The 374-nt window shown below is 38.8% G+C and overlaps 1 protein-coding gene across 1 annotated transcript in view; it reads right to left on the bottom strand.

Annotated features, from left to right (window-relative positions):
• Positions 1–368, bottom strand: part of LOC107578297 (translation machinery-associated protein 16-like) — a 3,014-nt gene extending 2,646 nt beyond the window's left edge. The window contains exon 1 of the mRNA XM_016264263.1: positions 259–368. Within this exon, the coding sequence (XP_016119749.1) occupies positions 259–298 (40 nt within the window). The 5' untranslated portion in view covers positions 299–368. The remainder of the gene's footprint in view (positions 1–258) is intronic.
• Between the last annotated feature and the right edge of the window lie 6 nt (positions 369–374).

Here is a 374-nt window from a genome sequence, read left to right as displayed (position 1 = left end):
ATAAATGGTTAATAACGAAGGATGACTTTAATTAAACCAATACAAATCTTTGCATGGCTTGAGGAGGATGCACGCTCTAATGCACTCACCTTGGAAAAACAATTAGCTATGCGTGTATGTGCAGCTAGACGTATTCAAGCAGGAAACATTTTATACAAGCATTCTTAGCACTGCTCACATAAAACTCTTAAATGGCAGGAAACAAAAAAAAGATAAAGGAGACCTATACAAAAGTTAATGCGAATATTGGAAACATACCAAAGCCATTGCCTTCATACTGAGCTCTCTCTCGCTCCATTGTTTGTTTGATGATAGCTTCTCTAGAGCCGTGCTGACGACCCTGTCGTCCTTTAATACTGTTCGCTAACTCAATC

The sequence above is a fragment of the Sinocyclocheilus grahami genome, unplaced genomic scaffold (genome assembly GCF_001515645.1).
Source record: "Sinocyclocheilus grahami isolate Dianchi unplaced genomic scaffold, SAMN03320097.WGS_v1.1 scaffold9617.1, whole genome shotgun sequence".
Classification (NCBI taxonomy): Eukaryota; Metazoa; Chordata; class Actinopteri; order Cypriniformes; family Cyprinidae; genus Sinocyclocheilus; species Sinocyclocheilus grahami.
Note: the sequence above shows the minus strand (reverse complement) of the source record. Positions and strands in the feature narration are given on the sequence as shown.